The sequence below is a fragment of the Pelophylax lessonae genome (genome assembly GCF_965119305.1).
Source record: "Pelophylax lessonae genome assembly, chromosome: 4".
In the NCBI taxonomy this organism is placed as follows: domain Eukaryota; kingdom Metazoa; phylum Chordata; class Amphibia; order Anura; family Ranidae; genus Pelophylax; species Pelophylax lessonae.
In genome coordinates, this window is record NC_138771.1 from 107,134,550 (window position 1) to 107,157,525 (window position 22,976).

The window sequence follows — 22,976 nt, forward strand, 5'->3', positions numbered from 1 at the left end:
ATTGCAGGCTCTTGATGCACTAAAATTTTCCACTATGCAAGTAACCGAGTTACTTTTTTTAAATTTATGAGAAACAGAAGTACAAAAATATCACAAATATGTTTCCACACCACAAATCTTCATGGCAAGGTATTAGTTTAAGTGCCGGTTCCCACTAGTGCGATGCCAGACATCACAAGTGATTTGTACCGCACTGCTGTGCAGATCACATGCGATGTCTGTGCAATGCAATTTCAGCCATACAAAATGTATGGCTGAAATCGCATCACATTCGCACAAAAATGGCACAGGACCCTTTTTGTGGTTCTCACTGGAATCGGATCGCTTAAGTGTTTCAATTCCTGCACCATTTAGCAGTTCGCACCGCGATCTGTAAACCAATCTGGGGCTCTCATTAACTTTACATTGACACCCCCAGTGATTCGCAGATCTCAGTGTGAACCACTGTGCGATTTTGGTGCCATGCGGGAATTGGCACTGATTCGCAGGGTTTCCCGCATCGAAGCAGTGTGAACCGGGACTAAAGGGAAAACTTGCCTGCATTTCATCAAAGACTAAAACAGTGCAGCTAGGGAGACAGAAACAAACAATAAGCCAATGTGTGCTGGAAATGTCTTACCTTTCTGTGATCAACTGACAGCTGGGAGACAACCAGCTGAAATCCTAACAATACTATGGAGCTGACCAATCTGCAAAGAAAAACAGAGCTGGTAATGTAAAGATAACTTAATATCCACGACAACATTCCAGCTGCATACCAGCACATTGACTAGTGAGTACAGATGCTGGATTCCTTCATAATGACGTACGCTTACAGTATGTGTGTTTAATAAGATACTGCTATATTACAGATGTTTAACTGAGTGAGCATACAAGTATACACAGAATATAATGAGATACTCTTGATGTTTTATTACTGTTTACATTAAAATGCATACAAGCAATATGTAGATGTATAATAACATAAGGAAATCCTTTGCACAATTTAACACCATCTAAAAACTATGAGCAAAGTTGGTTTCTGAAGCTTATACATGTAGAAATTAAAGTGGTTGTAAACCTCAGACATGAAATATAAACTAAGCAAATCACTCTATAGTGTGTACTTGTCTCAATTTAAGCGTTAGTAAACCGCCATTTTTTTTTTTTTTTTTTAACCACTTCTGGACCGGAAGATTTTCCCCCTTAATGACCAGGCCATATTTTGCTATTCAGCACTGCGTTATTTTAATGGACAATTGCGCGGTCGTGCGATGCTGTACCCAAATAAAATCGATGTCCTTTTTTTTCTCACAAATAGAGCTTTCTTTTGGTGGTATTTGATCACCTGTGTGATTTTTATTTTTTGCACTATAAAACAAAAAAATAGCGACAATTCTGAAAAAAAAAAAAATATATTTTCACATTCTGCTATATAACATTCCCAAAAAAAAAATTTTAAAAATCAAAATTTTTTAACATTTTAGGCCAATTTGTTTTCTGCTACATATTTTTGGTAAAAAAAAAAAAAGAAAAAAGAAAAAACAAAACAAAAATCGCAATAAGCGTATTTTGATTTGTTTGCACAAAAGTTATCGCATCTACTAACTACGGGATAGATTTATATCATTCTTTTTTTACTAGTAATGGCGGCGATCTGCGATTTTTTGTGACACTGGCAGGGAAGGGGTTAATAGTACGTGATCAAGGGGATAAATGTGTACCTAGGGGCGTGTTTCTAACTGTATGGGGGCAGGGCTTGTGAAATGATCACAGAGACCTGTGTTCCTATATAGCAGGATCACAGGCACTCTATGATCATTGCAGGGAGAAGAACGGTCAGCTGTGTTTACAACAGCTGCCCGTCCTTCTCTCTCAGCGGGGAACAATCGTGGGTGTCAGTAGGCAATCGGAGCCGTCTGCCCCGTGCATCCCCTTGCCCCCGTGACATTAGGTTTCCTACTGGCTGAAGGGCACTAGGGCTCTGAAGAAGAAGGACTTATCTTCAAAACCCATCAAAAGCAGGAACCAAGGCTAGGTTCTCCCCCACACTGGTGGTTCCAGGCAGCCTGGGAGTGTTCAGCCACATGCTGTGGCTTCATGAGCGTATTTTATCACCTCTGTTTGTGAGTAGATTTTAATTGTATACCATTTATAATAAATATTTGTTGGATAATGCACTAGGCCAGTGCGCCCTCTTTCTTTTATTCTGTTCTTTCTGTGCCCCTGTGCCACTGGGATCTATATAGTTCTGTATGACTCGGTTATGTATGCACTCAACTCTCTGTGCAACCTGTCAGTGCAGCACACAGAGAGCCGCTGTGCGGAGAAGGAGAGGCATGGATTTTCCTCCATGTATCCCTTTAGTGCTGGCTGAGTAACTGCACTTAGACTCGGAGTACAGAGAAGGAGCATGCATGTAATGAAGACTCATACAGGAATCCATAGATCCCAGCAGCACAGGGGGCACAGAGAAAATGAGCATCAAGCAGAGTGACCAGGGGACAATTAAAAATCCAAGCTCCAAGGAGGAAATCTTTCAAAAATATATCAAACACATGTGAGTTTTGCTTATATTTATCTTTAAAAAAATGACTAATACCACTTAAAGTGGAACTGCACTGTGTCTGAGCACCACAAACCAAAAATTATATTTAATTAATTTGTATTATTCAAAGCAATCTCCTCAATCCATCCATGTCTCCACACTTCATTTTGCAGAGAAATAATTTTGAAAAACACCCCCCTAGCATTTCTGGTCATGGCCATCTTGAGTAAGGGCAGATAATTAATGTATCATTCACTTCCTGGAATCCATCTGCCTTTAGCTCAGGCATAGGCTGAGCTGAGAACCCTCCCTTCTCTCCTAAAGACTCCTGGGATGTATGACATCATTTGCCTAGGCATGGAAACCAGGCAGTAACTGAAGAAATGTAACAAAAAAAGTGTAAAACAAGTAAAAATGATATACATTTTTCTATCTATTTACTAATGCTAGCAGCATAAGGATTACAATTAGGTAATATTGATTGAGAGAGTGAAGTTCCACTTTAAGAGCCGGTTCACACATATGCAATGACAGACATTGTATGTGATTTGCAGTGCACTGCAAATCACATACAATGTCTATGCGATGCAAATTCAGCCATACAGATTGTATGGCTGAATTTGTATCGCATTCAGACCAAACTTGCACAGGACCCTTTTTTTGGGTCCGTACCAAAATCGAATTGCATGGGTGTTCACACCTATGCGATCCGATTCATGTCCGAACTGACAGTTCGCACTGTGACATGTGAACTTACCTGGGGGTGTCGTTAATTTTATATTGACACCCCCAGCGATTCACATATGGCAGTGTGAACTGCCTGCGAGTTGAGTGCTATGCGGGAACCCGCAGTGGATTCGCAAGGATTTCGCATCGCATGTGTGAACCGGGACTAAGTCTACATCCATGCTCATTCATCTATTGAGCGGAAACTGTAAAAAGTAGCTGTAATGACAAGCGAACATATTATTTCTGCATGTTATTTTGGGAGGATGACGTTTTCCATGTAACAAATTTGCGCATTGTTACAAAACTGAGCTACTGAAACCACAAGTCTACAGCCATTATAATGAATAACTCACCGTAAAGATAAAATCAAACTGTCAACCATGTTCATAGGAAATAAAGAATCACCGAAGTGTGAAGAAGTTTCCTGAAAGGTAATGATTCAGTCTTGATCTGAAGATAATGGCAAAGAATTCCAAACTGCAACACAAAAAGTATAAATATATTCATTTTAGACACAGCTATCCTCAAACAGGCAATGCAGTATGAGCAAGGGCATAAAAATAAAAAAACAGTAGTATGGAAAGCCTCTAAATCTGAGAATGAAAACAAAGTACATAAATCAGGAAGGAGTCTCTCTCTCTTCCAATCTTCTATTTTCTATATGCTAGAGACAACCTGTAGTCTGCAGCAGATGTATCTTTTGCTGGGTACACATGGGAAGTTATTTATTTTTCTTTTTTCAACCCACCAGGCTGAACGAAAAATAAAAATGTACAGATTGCAATACCTACACATCCGATGTTAGTGCAACCATCTCTCCACTGCGCTGTTGTGTTCTCCCCCCCGCCAGAAGACACACTGGGGTCATAAGACTGGCTTCTTATGGATGAGGCGCTGAACACACGGGCCAAAAGTGGGCTGTTTCCTGCCGAACCGACTGTTTTCAGCCGATTTTTAGCCCCTGTGTACTTAGAATAGCTCACCTACATCAGAAACAGGGATTCTCAAATCACCATATAATTACCAAGAGGACGGGGGTAGACTAGTGTACTACAGCAACGAATGGATGAAGAAAGAGCAGGTAGGCTCCTCTCACAGAATATACTAAGGTTGCACTAACACCGTATCTCTATCAGCGAGTACCGCTACTTTTGGTCAAGTACTCGCCGATACGGGTACTGATACTTTGTGGTGCGATTTGCGTCAATACAAAAAAAATAAAAAATTGTCGCAAACAATCACATGCAATTTTAACAGGAATGCACACATGCGATTTCCCCCACTGCTCGTGTGTGTGTGTGTGTGAGTGTGTATAAGAAAGAGAAAAGTTCCATCTAGGGGGCAGCTTTAAAAATGTCAGAGCTCATACCACATGCAAAATAATCTACATAGGTGTCCTGGTTTTCGGATGATAGCAAATCAGGACCACTGGAGGAGAAGTTCCGGGACCCCATGGGTATTAGGCGGAAGTGATGTCAGCTTGGGGGCGGAACGCCTCTACATCTCCTCCAGCCCTGTGAGCACCTCCAGCGGCCGTGATTTGGCAGATTTATTATTTTGCATATGGCCAGATATGTACTGTGAGTGCTAACATCTTTTAAACTGCCCACTAGATGGCACTTTTGCCTTTCTACACACACACAGGAGCAGTGGGGGGAAATCACATGCGATTCGAACAGGAATCGCATTACATTCCTGTTCAAATTGCATGCAATTCTTTGCAGTGCAATTTGCACCCATTAATTTTGTATTGACGCAAATTGCACTGCAAAGTATCGCTTTTGGTATCAGGAGTATCTTGGCAACTACTGATTCTCGCGCAAATGCTTGGTATTGGTGCATCAAAGAACAAAGAAAATGGCCTCTGCCCCCACCTATAACTTGCCACCATAGGAAAGAACACATGGAAGGTGCAACGCACATGAGACAAATACAGATAAAAATTTCCCAGTTCAATTTGCTAACCAGTTTGCTTACCAATTAAATTAACCTGTCTAACAGTTTGCGTCAAAACAGGGCTTTAGTTCGCACACATTTGCAAACGCATGTGTAAGCTGCAGGGCCACTCCACGGCACCCTGTATTACCTGCAGTCCTAACTCTTGTAAATATATGAGAGTCTCCACAGTGGAAGCACATGCAAGCTAATGGATAGATAGGGGGCAGGTGATTTGGTTGGTAAGCAAACTGGGAAATTTGTATCTGTATTTGTCTCATGGTATCGGTGCATCCCTAGTATATACCTCAAAGCTTAAATTTCAGTTATGAGAAAAGTATTTTTAGAGTCACGAGGATTAAAAATCTCTAATTTTCAAGGCAAACTGATCATTTCAAAAGAATGTAATTCAATTTAATTTCAGGCAGCTGTGATTTCCCCACAATACAAAACACATGTAGTTTAGCCCTGACAACTGATGTAAGCTTGTATACTATATAGCTGAGTAAACACTAATAACATATTGGGGTCTTATTGGTTATAATCTTTTTTTTTTGCTTTACCGTTATTTTTAAAGTGACCACCAATGTTGTGATGATGTGTGAGTGCCATTCTGTGCAGTATAACTCTGAGCACAGACCGCCAGGATGGTGCACCTGTGTCAGAGGTAGGGCTCTTTCACAGGGCCCGCCACCGTAGGCGGATCCGTGCTGCTCAGCAGGGGATCGTAAACACAGATCCCCGCTGAGCAGGAAGGTGACATCTCCCTCTCCGCTCTGTGTGTGGAGAGGGAGGTGTCAGAGCCCCATGCATCTCTATGGGGGAATCGGATGAGAGCGGACCGCCTGTCCGCTCTCATCTGATCCGATCCCCTGGACGGATGGAAAATAGGGTTTCCATCCATCCGGATTTCACGGACAGGATCGGATGCGGATAGCAGTGGGTGTCAGCGGACATGTCTCCGCTGACATCCGCTGCCCCATAGGGATGCATGGAGCATCCAATCAGATCCTCCTAAAAAACTGACAAGCGGATCTGATTGGAGCGCTCGTGTGAAAGAGCCCCAAGACTTGTGGTATCTGATGACATGAACTGTGGGGGAAAGATTCAGTGTTAAGGTGAGTATTAGGCCCCTTTCACACTTGTATGACTCCAAAGTTTCGCTGACTTTGGAGTGCAACGTTGAAACAAATTTGGATGGGTTCAACTTGGATGTAACTTTGGCTTTGACCAGTTTTTGATGGATAACTGTTGCACACAAGTTGCATTGTATAACATTCAGGTATGACTTTTATGCAACTTCTGAGGGTTAACTTCGATGTCTATAGCCCTCAAGTTGCATGAAAGTCGGACCAAAGTAGTGCATGAACTACTTTGAAGTTGCTGCAACTTTAGGTTGCGCATATATGAATGGGTATCATTGGAAAACATGGGGAATGACATGTCGTGCAACTCTGATGTCCAAAGTTGCATGACAAGTTGCACAAGTGTGAAAGGGGCCTTACAGCAAAATCTGCTCGTTTATAAAGTGGTTGTAAACCTCAGACATGGAATATGAACAAAGCATATCCGTCTATAGTGTGTACTAGCCTCAGTTAATCACTTCAGCTCTGTAAAGTTTACCCCTCTTCCTGACCAAGCCATTTTTTGCAATAGGGACTGCGTTACTTCAAATGACAATTTTGCGGTCCTGCAAGGCCGTACCCAAATAAAATGGATGTCCTTTCCCAACCAGCTTTCAGAGCTCTCCTCACTGAGCTCTACAGTGTGTAAATACAGTAAAAAAAATATATTATTTAAGGAAGGGCCTACTGAATGTTACTACTATCCAGCTAAGGTTTGGAGGGCATTTGTATTGCATCCATAAGGCCGGCCATACACGGTTCAAATCTTGGCCTGTTCAGCAGGAACTGGCTGAGATTCAAACCCTCAATGGGTAGGTTGAATGTACCAAATTGATTGATCAGTCAACTTGGGTCCAACCAGCATGCTGGATTCCTTTCCGATTATCACAAGCGACTGCTATAGCCGCTAGCGATAAACACTGTATTCTCCGATTCTTCGGCAATACCAATGATGGGACATTATTCCGCCCACTGATACCAATGATAAGACATTATTTCTCCCACTAATGCCAATGATGGGCAATATTCCTCTCACTGATACCAATGATGGGCACTATTCCTCCCACTTATACCAATGATGGGCAATATTCCTCCCACTGATGGGCACTATTCCTCCCACTGATACCAATGATGGGATTCTATTCTTCCCACTGATACCAATGATGGGGCACCATTCCTTTCACTGATACAAATGGTGGGTCACTATTCCTCCCACTGACACCAATGATGAGCACTATTCTTTCCACTGATACAAATTATAAAGCACCCCTCCTTACACTGACACAAATGATGGGACACTATTCCTTCCACTGATATCAATGATGGGCCACTTTTCCTTCCACTGATAATAATAATAGGCAGCATTTATCCCACTAACACAAAAGATGAAGCACCATTCCTTTAACTGATACAAATGATGGGACAGAATTCCTTCCACTGATACCAATAATGGGCAGTATTTATCCCACTGACGTTAAAGATGGATTGTTTACACTGATGCCAGGACAATATTTACCCCCAAGAGCCACAGGCCGTTCCCCCTAAAGTGTAAAGGACAGTAAACTGGCCCTTTGTGTATAAAGTTTAGGGACCCCTGGCATAAAAGGAAGGAAAATAATCTTCCATCAAGTTTTTGTGTATTGTCTGTGCCTCCATTGGGGAGATTCCCCTCAATTCCTGTTCTGACATAGCTAGGAAATAATTCCAGAAAAGGCTTAGACATAGCAAAACCTTGCTTACTAAAATGGGGAAGAATTAGAACCACTGACTAGTTGTATTTTTACTGTGCTAAAAAAAACTGCCCCTCCTCAATCCATGTCCCGCTGTCACAGTAAAAGGATGTAATATAAAAGTTCCCCAACGGGTTTATGGGTTTATGGACAGCAATAAAAACTTAATAGAAGTGTTTACTCTTTTTGGGTCAATCCAAAACAAGAACATAAAAAATATATTTGTGAAACATTGAGCCCCCATTCACACTTGAGTGTTTTTCTGGTCATTTCCTCATGCCCGATAACGCAGAATCTCATTCTCTCGAATTGTGCCTGCTCACACTTATACACTCAGTCGCCCTATGCTCAAAGAAGTACATGAGCTTTTTATGAGCGTATTCAGGTGTTTTTGATCCCTTGGATTTCAATGCAATGCCTATAAATGCATGCTATGTGTGTTTTTAATCTTATTTTCTGTCTGGAGAATTGCTCTCCTCTTATAGAGCTGCTCTACGGCCCTTGTCCAGCCCAGGAAATAGACTCCTGACACACTTGCTAGAACACCTGTAATATGCCTGAAAAAAAGTGGATCAAAATCTCTAGGAATACATTCTGCTTACGCTCTGCTCAGGTGTGAATGCAGGCTAAGCGACTGTGGTCATGTCTAAATGCAAACCAAGCATCTAAATAGCTAACAATTAAAGAAACAGTTAAAGTAATAGTAAACCCTATTAAAGAACTACTCCTATTTGCTTCCCTTTGGTCAGATAAATATACCATTGGAAGGGTTATGTTAGATTGGTTTGACTAATGCATAAACTACCCATTGATTGGGTTTTGTGTCCTGTGCACAATTCCTGTGTTATCCCAAGAAGTCTAATAAGCCCACCTGGTTCTCATCTTGGACTTCAAAAATCAGATGGGGGGGTGAGTAATTTAGAAAAGATAAGTGGACAAGGCTGGCGACACTTAAAAATGCTGTGTGTTATCAACCCACAATAGGACTTGGGAGCTGAGTGCATTTGTGGCAGATCAACAAGAAGTGTGGGATACCAAAAAAAACAAACATACATACCTACCTATTGCTTCAGCATCAGCCCTATACTGGATCTGTCTCCTATTGGCTCCATGCCCAAGCAATCACAAAACTGCTGATCTCTCAGTTCTTGGTCTTCACTGGGCAGAGAGTGGTGTCGGCCAGTCACCAGCTCTCTGCTCTGCTCCTCCAGCACTCAATGGATCCCTGAACTAGGGACTAAAGCCTTGTACACACGCAACGAATTTCCGACTTCCGTCTTTTGTCCAGAGTGGTGTCTGTTGGTTGGAATGTGCTCTAGACTGCACACGAATTTTCCCGCACGACAGAATTCTACTTCAGAAGTGAGGTCATGTGTTGGATTGCTTTCTTTGTGTTCTTTCATCTCCGAGCATGCCTAGTCTTGCTATAAGATTTTTCCCCGTCAAAATCTGTACTAATGAGACGAAAATCGGACGTGTTTTGACGGTCGACAAAAATTATATATCCTGCACACCAGGATTTTTTCGGCCGAAAAGTCGGAGTCAGTTGTCGGATGCATTATACTAACAAGCCGAAAATCGGCAGATCGGTTGTCGGATGAAAATTCCCGGCCGAATTTCGACTCCTGTGTACGAGGCTTAAGGCTCTCACTGAGGCTGCTGGTCAGGCATCTGGGTGGATCTCGACATTGTCTGGATCTCTTCAGAGCCTGGAGCAGCTCTGTGACAATAGCCAGTGGGCTTTAGGAGTGCAGGAATAAGTGCACTCTTATGACCCAGAAGAGAAGTATGGCCAAACACGCTTTGGCCATAGTTTACTTTTAGGCAAATGCAGGGTCTTTAAAGTGATGAAACATTGAGAAAAGTTTATGTATTGTAATTATGCACTGCATAAGGTTTTTTATTCTATTTTGTTGTAAAAAAGAAAGAAGTGCGTAATAAGGTCAGTAACATTTTTAATCCCATGTGAATGTAACCTTATAGGCATTCTGCAGCAGGGATGGTGGAAGACAACACAAACAAGCACAAAAACAGCAAAGCTACATTTGTAGTGCTGTTAATCTTCTTGTTGATGCTACACAGTGAGAAGGACAGATCATGTGGCTTCCCTTCCACTATTTAATTCAAGTACTCTGTACACTGAAAAGGCCTTGTGTTACCCAACTTTCTGTGACTGAAAAGAAAAATGAAGACAATACTGATTTATTACTTTCCAGTAAAAAGAATGGAGGCATTGAGTGTCTTCTGCATAACGATGCCCATTAAAAGACAAACTTAATGCTCCTTTTAATTTAGACAATACTTTTTGCATATGAAAACACTGTAAAAGCTAAGTGACTTTGATTAATCCAATGACATTTCATTTTACAACACATTCAGCTAACTCTTTGCAACTTGTGGCTCCTTACCCTTTTACCAACAGCATGGGGCTCTCGCCAATAAGCTTGTTTAGTAAAAGTCATTAGTTAATATGGGGCCCAGACAGGAGAGCCTCTGATGCTTCCATTAGGAACAATGTTATTCCCTCTTCATATACGGTACAGCTTGTAGTGCCAGCCTAAAAAATGTTTCATCAGGCTACCAAAGACTGAGAAAGAAGGCCTAGGAAGTCTAACTTATAGGCTCAGTTACACTTGCTTTGATTTCAACACACATTCAAATGCCTTCCGCTTCAACATGCATTTTTGATATTTTTTTTATGCTTCGGCAATGCTTCAATAAAGCTTTGATGATGCTTTTCTTTTTTCCAAAAATGATTTTTATTAGAATTTCACATAAGAAAGGTTAACAGCAAATGGTTCAAACAGTCTGAGGCAGGAGATATCTGACAGAGAATGGACAATACTATATGAGAAACAACATGTAAATGTCAACAGCGTCCATATCAAGAGTTACGTAATGGTATAAGTAAAGGATAACATAGTCCTTATGAACTTCTACATTCAATATTATAGACAGGCTTTCAGCTTAAGCAAATGCTAGGATACAAGTCAAACATTGGTAACACTAGTATAGAACGAGTAAGGAACCTAAAAGTCTTGTAAGTAACTTGGGAGTTCGACATGTAGAACAAAAAAAAAAAATATGACAGTCTAGCAATGTCGACTGATTGTTAGACCATAGCGTGGAATCAGTATTAACATATACGGATTGGTCTGTCAGGATCAATATTATGCAGGAGTTATAACATTTAACTTTGGGGGGTATGAGCAATACATGAGAATGAGAGACTGTATGAAGAGTCAAGCCTATGGGAGAGGGATCCCCTCCTGAGGAGGAGGGGGAAGCCCCTCCGTTAATGGCAAAATGGGGGAAGGAGTGGCAGGGTAGGTGGTATGAAAGAAGTAAGGGAGGGTGGGTAGAGGGGGGGGGGTGAGGATGGGCAGGTCCCGGTTTTGTCTTTGGCAATAGCTACTAATTCTTCTAGCTTAGCAATTTTTTCTATTTTCTTTATCCATTCTTGGATCATAGGAATTGTTTCTGATTTCCAGTGTGTGGGGATGCAAATCTTGGCTGCATTGATCAAGTGAGGAGTTAAAGACTTACAGTATCTGTATGGAGGAGTTGCGGTGTGATGTAGCAGATAATGTGCTGGGGGAGAAGCTTATGTCTATGTTAAGGTTGGATGTGATGATTCTATGAATGTTTTTCCAAAAAGGTTGGATCCGTGGGCAGCTCCAAAAGACATGGAACAGAGTGCCAGGGTGTTCGTGGCATCTCCAGCATTCGTCTGAAATGTCAGGGTAGAATTTGTGTATAATTGATGGAGTTTTGTACCATCTTGTCATTATTTTGTAACAGTTTTCTTGGACTGCTACATTAAGTAAGCTTTTGTGGGTGATATAGCATATATTTTCCCAGTCTTTGTTCGAGAGGGACATATCTAGATCTGATTCCTAAGCATTTTTGGTTTTATTTGTATACTTTATGGCACATGTGTCAAACACAAGGCCAACGGCCTGAATCCGGCCCTCCAGGCCATTTCATGTGGCCCTCACACCTCCCCTGCAGCTGCAGAAGGGCTCCAGCCCTCCTCTGTTCCTCCTCCAGATCCTGTACTTTTTGCTATCCAGCATTGCCTCCAGCTTCTTCCCAGCAACAGCACAAGGTAATGGGGGTGCACTGTGATGTAAGGGAGGGTGGGGGACTCAACTTCTGATGGTGGGTAGGCTCTTGACGTCTTATGTAAGGGTAGTGAATGCTCTGGACATCAGGTACAACCGGGCCCTTTTCAGGGCAATCATAATGCTGATGCGGCCCGCAATTAAACTGAGTTTGACACCCCTGCTCTATGGGATCTGAAACGAGGAGTGTGTAGATAGCGGAGATAAGGTGGCATTTGGGAGAGGTACTCTCGCATAGTTTCTCAAAAGGCATAAGCTCTCTGGAAAGTGATGTATTTCGGTTAAGGGAGTTAAGAAAATGGCGAATCTGAAAGCAAGACCAAGAGGGGATGGGGGTTGAGGATGTGTGTGGTATTAAGGCAGTCCGGTCAATGAGAGTACTATTCTTGTAAAAGCGGTGTGATCTAATTATATCATCTCTCCATGTGCTTGAAAGAAATGAAGACTCTAGGCCTGGAGTGAAGTCCGGATTGGGTTTGATCGGGGTCATGGGGCCTGGGTTGGAGGAGATTGAGAGCGAGTTTGAAGTAATCCTAAGAGAGCTTAGGGTGTTGTTTATGAGGGGATGTTTTTTAATCAATTGGGGGATTTTGTCTATGGCTATCCAAGGTAGAACCTGGAGCAGAAAAGGACTAAATGCATTTTCTAGGGGGACCCAATCTTTATTGATTCCGTGTAGGAACCAGTCAATTATTTGTGTAAGGTGACAGGCCCAGTAGTATTTTTTCAGATCAGGTAGACCTATGCCTCCTTGCATTTTGGGTTAAGTTAGAAGGGAAAATGAAATTCTGGGTCTCATTTGATTCCAAAGGAATTTGCTGCGTAGACTTTTAAAGAATAAGAAGAATGAATTCGGTATTTTGATAGGTAGCGCTTGGAGGAGGTAGAGAAGGCGGGGTAGAACGTTCATCTTTAAGATGGCTGCTTGGCCAAGCCAAGAAAAATGCGGTTTATTCCACCTATTTATATCCTCCTTAATGGCTTTTAGCACTGGGAGAAAATTGATGTGGAAGAGATCTGATAGGTTAGTAGTGAGGTTTATGCCTAAATATTTTATAGCGTCTTGTTTACAAAGGAAGGGGAAATTTGTTAGATGAGAGGGGAGGGTGACATTAAGAGCATGTGATTTCCAAAAATTGATTTTAAAATTTTAAATGGCTTGGAAAAATTTGATTTCCTGGAGAAGAGAGGGTATGGAGAGTAAGGGTTTGCTGAGAAAGAGGAGGATATCGTCAGCAAATGCTGCTATTTTGAGGGTACGTTGTTGGATTGGTATACCATGGATATTTTGGTTTTGGGCGAGGGGGCGTAAAAAGGGTTCTAGGGTAAGGACAAATAGTAAGGGGGAAAGCGGGCAACCCTGTCTTGTCCCATTACTGATAGAGAAGGCGTTCGACAGACAACCGTTAACTCTAACACAGGCAGAAGGGCTAGAGTATAGGGAAAGGATAAGGTTTAGCAACCGATTGGGAATGCCCATGAAACGCAGGGTACTTTCCATGTAGGACCAGTCTAGTCTGTCGAACGCCTTCTCGGCGTCCAAGGATAGCATGAAGCCTTGTAGTTTGTTGGAAGTCATCCAGTGGTGAACATTTATGGCCTTAATAGTATTATCATATGCTTCTTGTTCAGGGACAAAGCCCACTTGGTCTTTGTCTATAAGAAGTGGGAAAAGTGGGAGTGTTTGGTTGGCGATTATTTTCGCAAAAGGTTTTATGTCCACATTTAAAAAGGGAAATGGGCCTTTAGTTTGTGACTAGGGATGTATCTTTACCCTCTTTGGGTATGACTGAAATGTGAGCCTTTGATGATGCTTTTTTTGACGCTTTAATGAAGCTTGGCAAATGCCCTGTGTGTGTGTAGATTTTCTATTTGTTTTCAAGGGACCCAGTAGGACCCCAGCTCAGTAGTACCCTCACTCAGCAGATCCCCAGCTCATTAGTACCCCTGTTCAGCAGATCCCCAGCTCATTAGTACCCTCATTCAGCAGATCCCCAGTACCCTCATTCTGCAGATCCCCTGTTCAGCGGTGCTCCCAGTTCTGCTGATTTCCCACCTAATAGTAATCCCCAGCTCTGTAGAACCCCTGCTCAGCAGTAAGCCCAGCTCTGCTGAGCCCCCACTCAATAGTAGCCCCCAGCTCTGCTGATCCTCTGGTTTGCTGGTCCTCCTCTCTTTATGGTACCCGCTCACCTCCTGCTATATTGCTCCCACGCTGCACACTACAGGCGACATTGTTAGTTTCTGTTGCTCTGGTGCCCCGGCTCTGCTGATATTTTGCCGCTCAGTCCTCGCTCTCCGGTCTCTGCTTACCTTCCGCTATAGCATTCCCTGTTGCACACTATGTGTGGCGTCTGCTAGTTGGTCTGCTCCAGTCTGGACCCCATTTACTTCCCTGCTGCTCCTGGCAAGACCTGATGGGACGTCTGCACCAGACACTTCCAAAATATATGCACATGAACCAGAAGTGACTGCCTATGACATCTTTCTGCTTTGCTTGTTGGTTTCCCAGTGATTCCTGGGATACCTCATACCTGCAATACCTGAAAAACAAAGCAAGGCTAAAGCTGAAAAAAAAAACCCTATCAAAAGCTACTTTTATGGAGGCTTTGGAGATGCTTTAGAGCACCAATAAAGCTATATGGGGTATGATTTTTGAAGCAAAGCATACACAACGTGTAAACAGTAGTGTAAGCTAACAGGTTTTTTTTTTGTGACAGGTTTTTTGATTGGCATTCAGAGAGCTTTAAAGAAGCATATCCAATGCCAAATTTTGAAGAAATTTCTAAACAAGCCCTATGGGCAAGTTCACCTCTTCATGAAAAAAGAAAAAGTGAACTGACTCCAAGTGTCCTGCCAGCCCTCCGAATGCCACTACACATAGCAACCATGATGTATGCTGGTACGAGTGCATAAGCCAGTGAGTATCCATCATAGTGCTTGCGACAGCAAGCATTCATTGGACACTGCAACCATGTGACCAACGAGAAGCGCTGCTTTCCTCTGAGACACCTAAGTTGAGGCTTGTGATTGGTCAGTACAGTCAAATGCTTGCACTGATTAAAGAGCACATGCCATTACGAACATTATGATGGATACTCACATGATTGCTGGAGAGCAACCACTATATTTTTCTACATGACTGTGATATAAAACAAAATCATATAGTTTTACATTTAAATCCTAGTTACAATATTTATTACAGGTATTTTACATATTTATTATACAGCCAATTTACATACGAGCATATCTTTTTTGTGTGGAAGGAAACCCATGGAAGGAACTGCATGTTCTTGCCGTAAGTTGCAGTTCCTTGGTTGGGATTTGAACAGATGACCTTAGTTCTGCTAGGGAGGAGCTAGCCAAGCGTCACCTACGTCACACCCGGAAGTCAGAGGTCGGCCATCTTTTTGGTTACCACGGAAGGAACATTGCCTGATGTCTCCTGTACATGTCGCTGTATTGATATGCTTTTACTACCATTTAATGGGTGAGTGCATACCTTAGATGACTTTTAATAAAGTTTTATTTGGGATAACGCACTATGGGCTCGTCACTTTGTTGATGCTTTCCCCCACTTGCATGAGGTGCGGTACCATCAAGTTTAAAGGAGAATCGAGTTAATATACCATACGGGTTCCTGTCCATATTCATTGGAGAGTGAAAGCCGAGGAACTGGAGGATATCTCTGAGGTGCTTGGTCCTTGTGAGGGGGTTATAGCGGTCCCATAACCGCTTACTGCCATATTCCCCATTGACATCTGGTAAGAGTCAGTGTGTGGTGGCTGGGATTGTCACAATCTTTTGCTGATGAACAACCGGGTGGAGTATAGGATGACCCTTTGACCTTTTTTTGATACGGACTTTCATTTGTCATGTTATGCAATATATTATTAGTGCAACTCATTTTACACCGATTTTACTTTTAAACCTTAAAGTGTTTGAGAATTTGCTGCTAGTGCTTTGTAGGGGTGCGTGGTAATAATATCATTATTTTTCAAAGTGAACAGGTGTTAATGAGCCCAGAAAAGTATTCACAATGGGGCCAAAAAACTCCAGTAAGAATTACTAAAACATTTAAACTTCAGCACCCGCTTACTCGTTAGTGTTGTCCAAGCAAACAAAGAATTCCTTTATAGACTGGTGCAGGGGGAAATTACTGCAAGAATTTAACGGAACTGGTTACAAGGGGCAATAAAGTCATTTTTATTTTTCGGATATGCTTTACTGTTTACTATGAGGCCAGATATTAATTTCCTATTGGCCCCCACAGCAAAGTTATATAGATTTGTAGAGTGCCAAAAAAACTGCTGCAATCATAGCAGACAACATTAAGCCATTTACATCAGCCAGTGCTTCTGAAGAAGATATTCAAAATCTGGTGTGCCTACCACAGTCATACCTACAGACACACAATGGTCAACTAGGGCCGCAGCCAAACAACCTACCGGCATGTTTCTAGAGTTTTGCAATCTACAACCTGAACATGCTAACCATTTAGCCTCTATTTTGCCCAATAGAGGTGCTTTCAAGGTTGGGTCAATACTCGGACACAAGCAATCAACTCTCTGTTTGGCCGATATCGGATATCTCAGGAGTTGTTATTGATGGAGATACAATAAGACTGATCCAAATACAGAGCTCATTCTAGTGGTTAATCTACAAATCTCTATTCTGAATACAATGACAAAATATGTAAAAGCAAGACTTTTCACAGCCTTTTTCAAAGTGAACAGGTGTTAATGACCCCAGAAAAGTATTCACAATGAGGACAAAAAACTCCAGTAAGAATTACTAAAGCATTTAAACATCAGCACCCACTTACTTGTTAGTGCTGTCCAATCCAAGCAAACAAAGAATTCCTTTATAAACTGGTGCAGGGGAAATGACTGCAAGAATCTGACTGAATTGGTTACAAGGGGCAATAAAGTAATTTTTCTTTTCTGATATGTTTTACTGTTTACTATGAGGCCAGATATTAATTTCCTGTTGGCCCCCACAGCAAAGAGTTATATAGATTTGTAGAGTGCCAAAAACTGCTGCAATCATAGACAACACCGAGCCATCTACATCAGCCAGTGCTTCTGAAGAAGAAATGCAAAATCTGGTGTGCCAACCAGTCATACCAACAGACACACAATAATCAACTAGGACGGCAGCCAAATAACCTACCGGCATGTTTCTAGAGTTTTGCAATCTACAACCTGTATTTTTACAAAGTAAAACATACTAAAATATTTTTAAGGACAAAAATGGATACTTTCATGAGCTGAGAAAGAAATATGTAGATGACGTCAGTGGCAACATTGGCATCCATATTAGGAAAAGAGACTAAGCCATTCTGGTATATGCTTCTAGCTCTAATAATTGGCAACAAACTTCTGATTTCTAGATTTAGTGAAATTTCTCTTAAACTGTTCCATTACAACAACCAAAAAATTCACAAACGATTATGGGCTTGTGGCCATTTTTCTGAGTAATAACAATTGTTCAATGGCTGACTGGGAAAACCGGAGCATTTTTTAAAGGTTTATTTTTATCTTGGCAGACAGCAGGGTTCAGCTGTGTGCCAGTGAAAAAGGTTTGTTAGCAGGATTGGACTTATCATCATCTCTCCTTTTTCCATGAGAGCTGGACAGCTGTGTAGCAATAACAAAAGATTAAGTACGTTTGCTGTCTGCTCTCCTGACTTTGGATGATATACTTTGTTTGATAGCTGGATTTGCCCAACCATAAGACATCTGACGGCATATTTAGACCACCTGTGACCTATGACTTTAGGGGATTCAAAATCAAACTGTCATTGGCTGTGCTGTCTGCAACCTAAATTTTGTGGACTATTAGAAATATTGTCCATTTAAATCATAAAAAAGCTGTGCAGGTGTATTAAGGCATGTCATTCGCTTCTATACAAAAGGCCACTGTGTGCACAATAAAAGGGAAACTATAATGGCTTCTGGTCAATTTTAATATTTTTTTCTTATATTTTAAACATTTTTGAACTGACGTTTTTACACAGCATTTAAAAAGAGTAACCACTTTTGTTGAGAAAGATAAGCAATTCCTTCTGGGTGATCTATGTACATTGCAGGAATTTTAATAAGCTTTGTTGCAGAGTCCTGCCTATTTCTGCTCTGAAGAAAAAGCTGTTTGTTGTGTGCAGAGTGGATAAAAATCGATGTTTAAAAAAATTAAAAAATCCAATAAATCAGATTTTTTTACATTTAAATTGTGTTTTTTTGATTGTTATCAAATGTATTTTATTAAAATGCTTTTGGAGTAAAAATCTATCAAGATAGTTTTCTATTTAAGATACATTAATAATTTAGTTAATTAAGCATGAAATGGAGCTTAGTTATATAGCATGAGGCTATATAATCTGCAATATTTGCATTTTTTGGTAAACTCATTCAATGAATCCAGATAACATGCACTGCATTGATGCATTCATACAATTTTACAGTAACCATGAGATAAAACAAAGTTCAGGAATATTCCTTTATCCCATTGTTTTGCAAATCAATGTACACTACAAACTGTATGATTGTTAAAGGAGAAATGCATCTATACCAGGCTCTAAGTGTTAGGAGGAGGTCAAGCAGTAAAATCAAAAGTGAAACCTTTTAAGCAGCTTATAAACCTTGTGATCTTTCTGCACACAGCTTGAAGTGCTTTATTCTACCTTGAGGAGCAATATGGCAGCAGGCCCGTAAAAGAGACCCAGTTTGGAAATATTTACTAACCTGACAGCTTAGTATTCTAAATAGGAAACCTTAATTTTGTTTGCAAATATTAACGATTCTAACTACCAGCAAGAATGAGTCCTTATATTTAAAGAGCACCTGTCATTTCAGATCCATCATGGCAGCATCTGTTAGTGGGCATCCACTCACCTGTTGCTGCCACATCCCTCACCTTGTGGTGTCACTGCTGCATCACCAGCCGTCCCATTAAAGTCAATGGGACTGTCAGTGAGTCAACAGAGGGTCAGAGGAGCCGCTGCAGGACAGAGATGACAGTTGCTCTTTAAAAATTATGATTTAAATCAAGCCTTTTTACTAGTGATTTAGAGCGACTTGATTTAAATCCAATCCACCCTGGTTGTGTGCAGATTGAATCTAAATGGGAGGGACTTTTTCATTATTAATCAGCACATGCACTTGAAGTGCTCTAATGTGGAGAGTCTGCATCCATTTAGATATGACTCGTTCTCGCGATAACAGCCAGGCGGATCCATCATGGCGGAAGTTGTCTCCCTTCCTTATGTATTCTAACATCCTGAGAGGAGTGGATACGATCGGTGAGGGAGCCGGTGCAGGACCTGTCAGTGGATTTTGATACATGCTGCTTTTGATCCCTGTCATGGGGATCAATTATCTGTGGTAAGAGGCCAATCTTAACTTTTGGTGGTGGTACTTCCTTACACTGGGACATCGGTTTTTGGAGTGTCTTTGGGAGCACATATCATCTTTTTGGAAGAGAATTTATACTTAGATGATTTATATATGTGGACTGTTTTAAATCAAAGGACTGTGTAGTTCTTTTTTATATTCAGGTTTTAAGCGCTACACCTACATTGTTTTACCAATCCATTTAGATATGATTCACTCCTTGAGAGTATCTAACCCAAAAATGAAATTTTTGTTGCAGGGGATACCTAAAATCTGACTTGTATCTTATTGCAGACTCCTGGAAAAAAAATGAGCCAATCACATAAGCAGGACATTACATTTCTGGAGGTGCTACAGAACACTTTTATTCTTACAGAAAATTACAGTGTTGCAGATTGTAAAATAAATATAATTTTAATAACATACAATTAAAATTTGGCCTGTGTAACAACTGTATGGTTATGTTTTTTTTCTTTTTTTTAATCACCAAAGTAGAGTTACCCTTTAAGGGAGTGGTTCTCAACTCCGGTCCTCAGGACCCACTAACAGGCCATATTTTAAGTATTACCTTGGGGAAATGCAGACTAGAGTACTGCAATCACTGAGCAGCAAATGATATCACCTATGATGTCTTCCAGTTATCTTGCAAACCTGGCCTGTTAGTGGGTCCTGAGGACAGGAGTGGGGAACCACTGCTTTAAGACATTATACACACAGAGTACTATGGGCTTACTTAAAGTAACACTAAAATCTGATTTAAAATCAAATTCTAACCAAGTATGTATTCTCAATTCAGAAAATGATCTTGTATTGCTGCTTTTGCTGCTGTGATTCAACTTCTTGTTACAGGGTGGCTATGTTTGTTCTCCATGGTTCCACTGTATGTTGAAACGTAGAAAAAGGGATTACAGACTATGGAATTTGTAGTGTGAATAAAGCAGTGCATATGATTGCAACTACATACTGTAATTTTCCTGCAAAATAAAATTCACTTTGCAAAGTGAACAGGCTTTAATCCTTTAGTAAATCAGGCTCACCATCTCATCTCAAATGATCTCAGGTTTTAAAAACGTGTTGGGGCCAACTGAAGGAAGAGGAAAGAGGGGAAGATGCCACTGCTCCGAGTTCCCTTTGTGTAAATTTCAGCTTGAACTATTGAGCTTTGTAAACAAAAAATGTTTTTAACAAGGAAAAAGGTACAGAAGACATGAAAAGGAGCTGCGAGTTCCACCTGATGCATGGATTGTTTAAAAAAAATATTTAAGTGCAATATTTCATATTCACCTGCCTACATTTTTTGTATGGAGTTAAAAAAAAAAATGATACTTACCTAGGTGGATGCAGTATCAATACAATGCTGCATCTGTCCCCCACCGTCTCTGCACTGGGAACTGAGCAACTAAATAATGCTGATCACTCAGTTCTCCCCTTTGCTCTGAGCAGAGAGCAGTGACTATCAATCACAGTTTTCACTGGATCATTGGGCTGTGTGTGTGTCTGGGCAGTGTGTGTGAGAGCAGATGGCTAAGTCTCCCAGCAGCTCAATGTGAGGCTGAGCCAGCTACCAGTCCAGGCATCTGGGTGGATCCTGACTGTAAAGTTGGGATTGATCCAGCCCCTGGACTAGCTAAGTGATGTTACAGGTGTGCACAATGAACTTCACTACTATGATCCATAGGAGAAGGAGGGACAAAAAAGTTTTGCCCATACTTCTCCTTTAACCCTTACTTTAGGATACTGCAAGTGCCTTACTAATTGTCACAAACTAGAACCAGTAACATACAAAGTCTAGAAGACACTAACTCCTTATGTCATGTTTATGATTGCATGAGAACAATTCTTCTCCACTACTTTTAGTTATTGAACAAAAAATGTACTTATAAAATTAAACAATAATTATAATAGCACCAAGGCTCAGTTTAGATCTGTGCGTGAGAGTTTGCACATGCACATCACGATTAAGGCACCAATATTGATTTCAATAGGCTGCTCTACCCATGAGTAACGAAAAAAGTCCCTGGCCCTTTTTAAAAAAAGTTTGCAGCACTGAGCATACATTTGGACCATCTGAAAATGTGCCGTGAGTGTCAATGCACCAGTGGCATGTATTTGGATTAAAAGAACCCCTTAGGTCTGCTAATGTGTAGCATGTTTCTCCGCAGGGCGATATCACAGGTGTTTCCAGCTGTGGAGATGTGAACCTAGTTTTAATGAAGCAAGGAGGTCATCTTACATCTGAAGCACTGTACATAGAAGGGTGTGTACTGTCAGTGTTGCTTTATGATACAGACTGCTTGTGAATGACAAAAATTGATTTAGCAAACTTGAATTCTTTCCAGAATGTAATGAAAGACAACAACCCTTCTGGCCATGGGAGAATATATATTATCATCTGCTTGCTAGTGTCACCTAGAGTATGTCGATAGTCTTGATTGAATTATAATAAACATGGATTTGATATGTGCTAAGGCAGGATATAGGTTATACCACTAATACTACCTTACACTGGAAGACACAGTTATAAAGCAGTGTAAAATGAATTTAGGTCTCAAGAGAATAAAAATAAATATGAACCCTAAAAGTGGAGCTGCTGCTATATACACAATGGGTGTAACAGATAATGAGGATTATGATGATGAGGATATCGGAAGGAAAGGCTTCCTGTGCTCACTCACAAATCACCAAAGCAAGGAGTAAATTAAGGTATACTAATAAATTAAACTAGTATTTCTATGAGGTTTATTAAAGATATAGTACATAGCAGAGCTCTTAAATGTCTTATACAGTTTTTACAAGTTACATAAAACTTTCTGGTTCATACAAGCATGAATGAAAAGGAAAGCGAGCATAATCATAGTACACTCAGATGTAGGAGGAAAGTATAAAGAAGGTGTGTCTGCCTCGAGCACTAAATTTGTCAAATTTTATACAGGTTAATAAAGTCATCACCATTATCAACATTCTTAAATGTATCCATTTTTTAGTGGCTCCTACTAAATATGTGGCAGTTAGGTATATGCATTAGAGAGTTAGAATTGGCTTGTCTTCAGTTCCGTCAGAAAGAAGAATTCATTGCATTCTCTCTGAAGACAAGCATTTCATAAGTAACATTGTTCAGATTGCTGAATTACATTCCTCGTGCCATAAGGCACCGGAATAACCCAACCTCAGCAGACCACACATGTTCAAGTTTTACCATGGCCATGTCTACACATGCTTCTACTACAATTATCAGGCTGTTCAAGAGCTGTTCATCCATGACAAACATCCCGTAAGTAAATAGCTTCAGAAAGGTCTCTTTGAAAATGATGTAAAACAAGTTATGTGATTTAATTCATATAGGTTTCCTTGCATTGTCATGATTTTTGACTCCAGAATGAATTCACCTTCATGATTCAAGCTTCATCTGTGTCCAG

The 22,976-nt window shown here is 40.9% G+C and overlaps 1 protein-coding gene across 1 annotated transcript in view; it reads right to left on the reverse strand.

The window, feature by feature from the left end:
- THSD4 (thrombospondin type 1 domain containing 4) overlaps positions 1-22,976 on the reverse strand; it is a 997,759-nt gene that overhangs the window by 902,291 nt on the left and 72,492 nt on the right. The window contains exons 2-3 of the mRNA XM_082253070.1: positions 3,610-3,733; positions 620-689 (exon numbers count right to left, since the gene is read on the reverse strand). Coding sequence (XP_082109196.1) covers positions 620-689; positions 3,610-3,644 — 105 coding nt within the window. The 5' untranslated portion in view covers positions 3,645-3,733. The remainder of the gene's footprint in view (positions 1-619; positions 690-3,609; positions 3,734-22,976) is intronic.